General features: G+C 34.1%; 1 protein-coding gene across 1 annotated transcript; it reads right to left on the reverse strand.

Annotated features, from left to right (window-relative positions):
• Nucleotides 1-862: 862 nt before the first annotated feature.
• On the reverse strand, nt 863-2,492 carry LOC107719167 (prostate stem cell antigen-like). Its single transcript, XM_016526539.1, has 5 exons — nt 2,385-2,492; nt 2,187-2,306; nt 1,725-1,856; nt 1,409-1,516; nt 863-1,287 (listed from the first exon to the last, which is right to left on the reverse strand). The coding sequence occupies exons 1-5, from the start codon at nt 2,431-2,433 to the stop codon at nt 1,097-1,099; spliced, it is 600 nt and encodes a 199-aa protein (XP_016382025.1). The 5' UTR covers nt 2,434-2,492; the 3' UTR covers nt 863-1,096.
• Nucleotides 2,493-3,555: the final 1,063 nt, after the last annotated feature.

Below are 3,555 nucleotides of genomic sequence, written 5' to 3' on the forward strand. Positions count from 1 at the left end.
TATATATATATATATATATATATAATTTATAGAAATAGTGCATAATTCAGAGATGAATATTGTTCAAAGAGTTATGAAAATATGCTCGTATTCTACTCCCATGACAATCTCTGAAAGATGTCAATAAAACAGTGTTAGTTTTACCTCAGTAAAGTGATTCAGAGTCAACAGCTCGTTTGTTATAAAAAAGTACTCTAGAATGGAATATATTGCTAAATATATGCTCCACAGTATATTTAAATCTAATTTAAAAAACAGACAAACTTTTTTTCATGAATTCAGTAAAATTAATGTCTGTCTTGATATCATCAAGTTCATTGTTGTGAATTACTTTCAGTATTTTGGCAGACATTTTCAGCTTTTCTCGTTTAGGGAGATCAGTTCATGCCTTCATCCAACCTGCCTTATGTGCAATTTAAATGTTCATGTACAATTTTTGTTTGAGTGTTGATTATTATATCTGAAAATAAATAGCAATTGAATGTGATAGTTTGGGCTCTGTTGTTAATTTTAACCTTTACAGACAAATGGCAATAAATATATATTAATATTATAGTAATGAGTCACGTGAGAAGGTTTCATGTATAGTTTACGGCATTAGTTGTGAAATCGAATTGTGAAATGTGGATCGCATGATGTATTACAATTATACTTCTGACTTTTCATGCTATAGTTACACAATATCTAGTTAATCAATATCTCAATTATTGCTTTCATGACCTATAATTGAACAGGATTCCTGATCGTGGGAATCCAAATATTGTTAAAACTAAAAAAAAATAAAGAAAGAAAAAAATATTCTTGTTTGCATAATGAAATAATTATCATACATGTTTCTTCTGAACATAATGGTCATATAAAACATTTTTATTTCTGTAATATATATTTATGACTTTTTTACAGCATGACAAGCTATATTAAATATAACCACAGAAACAAGGTAATGTAGTATTTTATTTAAAGAAATGTCACATCAGAATGTCACAGCAAAAAAAATAAATCATATCAGGACACAAAAGATGTGTTGTACAGAGAAAATATCAGCTCTATATTCAGTACAGCGTGTCTCATTGTAGAATGTGTAGAGCTGCTGGATTCAGTGCAGCAGGATGAAGGAGAGCAGAGAACAGCAGAGGAACAGGAAGCTCTGAGTGACACTCTGAGCACCGTTACACAGGTTCCCCTCACAGCACGAGGCACCCTGAACATCACCAACTGATGTTGCAGCATCACAACTAGATTTAGATAGACAGCCTTTTACAACCACTGACTGGCCTCCAGAACTCCCTGATGAAAAGAAAGAAAACACAGGTTAGTCTAAGCTGGAAATGAGTAAATGTGATCTGTATCAAATGCTCAATCATAAGAGCAATAAAAATCATGACTTCTTTCTTTTCCAGATTCTCACCTGTTGCTTTAAAGCAGCGGTCTTCACTCCCTGAACAGCTCACTGTGTTTAAGCAGCTCTGTCCATCACAATAGTAACACGTCTTTCCATTGGGGACATTAGAGGGGTCTACAGGACGAAAACATGTATTATTTTATTTTCTGTGCAAAATATAAAATCTAATGAAATAACACTCTGTTAACTGCTCCATTCAATCAATTCACAGCTGACAAGCTGCACCCTGCATTGTATTTCCTGACTGAATGTCCTTTGGAAGAAAAATTAGTGTTGACCTTAAAGATAATCATTTGCATATGGTCAGTAAATCACACAATACCTGGAGCGTCTTGGACGTTACACTGGTCTGTGTTACAGCACGCTAAAGATGTCTTTCCAATGCCGATGTTCATAGATCCACTTGCACAGTCAGCAGCACAATCTTTAACCTTCACTTTAGCACTAATGCCACCTGAAAACAAGAGTGATTCAGGAAAGACCAGTTCAACATTATTTTGACAGAAAATATATTTATAAATGTCAAAATGTAGCATTTTCTTATTTCAAATATTGATTCAATTTTAATACAAATTATATTGTTAGCATAACAATCGGAGAAAAACAAATTAAACCGCAGAAATCTAAACAGAGTATTCTGTGATTATTACAATCATAAATTCTGTTATGAAATTAGCAGTTCTGTGAGAAGTTACATTTCCAGTGAAGCAGCACCAGTAAAAAACACCAGCATCTCCATCGGTCAAATATAACAGTGAATTTCAATCCATCATATTGGACTTACCAGCTTGTACAGCTGTTGTTAAACTCATGCACTTAGAAGTTCCACTGGGACATGTTTTTACTTTTTGATCCGCACAAGAACCCGTCAGACCCATACACTCATAACAGCTGAAAGAGTGTCCTTTAGTAATAAAACAGAGAGACATCAATAATCTGCGTTTGTACTCAATAACATTACACATATTATTAGTCTTTGTACCTGCAGTGAAGAGTACGAACAGAAGAAAAACTGAGATTTGCAGATCCATCTTTGATCAGGAGCTGAATGAAATAACGTCTGTTTCAATGCTCTTTTTATAGCTTTTTAAAGGGGAGGGTCTTTATGAGCAAATGAAAGTTGAAACAAGTATAGGTTACTAGAAAGAGAAACCTCAGCTTGCATAATTTACACGGGAGTTAATGAAAAAGGCAATTTTAATAAGGAATACAAGGAATGTATAAATCTGCTCAAACCAACCTTCTTAAAGGGATAGTTCACCCCACAATGAACATTCTGTTATCAGTTGCTCATCCTCATGTTTTTTCCAAACCTGTTTGACTTATCCTTTGTGGAGCACAAGAGAAGATATTTTGAAAAGTGTCTCTATGTTTTGCATGTGTGTGTGTATTTTTTTTTAGTTGTCCATAAAATGAAAGCCAGTATAGGTTCAATGTTGTTTGGGCCCCAACATTCTTTAAAGCATCTTTTATGTTCTGCAGAAGAAAGAAAGTCTTTCTTATACTTTGTAGAATGATTTAGGTATTACCTCCATTCAGTGGTGAGGATGAATGTTAATGGAAAAACTTGGCCAATATTAGTTTCTATGATCTTTTCACATATATATATATATGGTTTTGTTACAACAAAATATCCGTTAAAGTATTACAGGTGTGGTTCATTAGCATAACCTGCACCCACACACACTTGGTGGGACATGAAATATCATGTTCCAACAGAACCATAAGTTTCCTTTCCTCGGAAATGTTCAATCCTACGCAAACAGTGAATTAGGTTTCGGTTTAGCTCTTAAATATTTGATAAGATCTCAAGAGGAGAATAAGACCGGTAAAACTCTTGTTTTGTTTTGCGGAGATGCTGTTCCGACTTGACTCGCAGGAATAAGATGCAGTCCTGTTGCGAATGTTCATTGATGTTTATTAATGAAAGCAAATAAAATGTAATAAACAAAAAACACAAATGATAAGTCCAGTATGTTCTTTCAACACTCTAACCCACGCTGTTCATCTGCACACCCATCTTGCAGTCAATGACTGTTACGATGGTATCACCCCCCACCCACCCACTAAAAAAACAACAGAAACTTTAATAAAAAGTATATGTTAAAGAATGTTTTGCTTTTTGGAGTGTTTTGCACCCATCAAAATCAAAA

The sequence above is a fragment of the Sinocyclocheilus rhinocerous genome, unplaced genomic scaffold (assembly GCF_001515625.1).
Source record: "Sinocyclocheilus rhinocerous isolate Xijiao unplaced genomic scaffold, SAMN03320098_v1.1 scaffold1472, whole genome shotgun sequence".
Taxonomy (NCBI): Eukaryota; Metazoa; Chordata; class Actinopteri; order Cypriniformes; family Cyprinidae; genus Sinocyclocheilus; species Sinocyclocheilus rhinocerous.

Excerpts from the sequence above, each read along its gene's own strand:
- LOC107719167 (XM_016526539.1), bottom strand. The coding sequence starts at position 2,433 with ATGGATCTGCAAATCTCAGTTTTTCTTCTGTTCGTACTCTTCACTGCA. Across the intron at positions 2,307-2,384 it reads GTTCGTACTCTTCACTGCAG|GACACTCTTTCAGCTGTTAT; the intron begins GTACAAAGACTA and ends TTATTACTAAAG. Across the intron at positions 1,288-1,408 it reads CCGCTGCTTTAAAGCAACAG|GGAGTTCTGGAGGCCAGTCA; the intron begins GTGAGAATCTGG and ends TCTTTTCATCAG.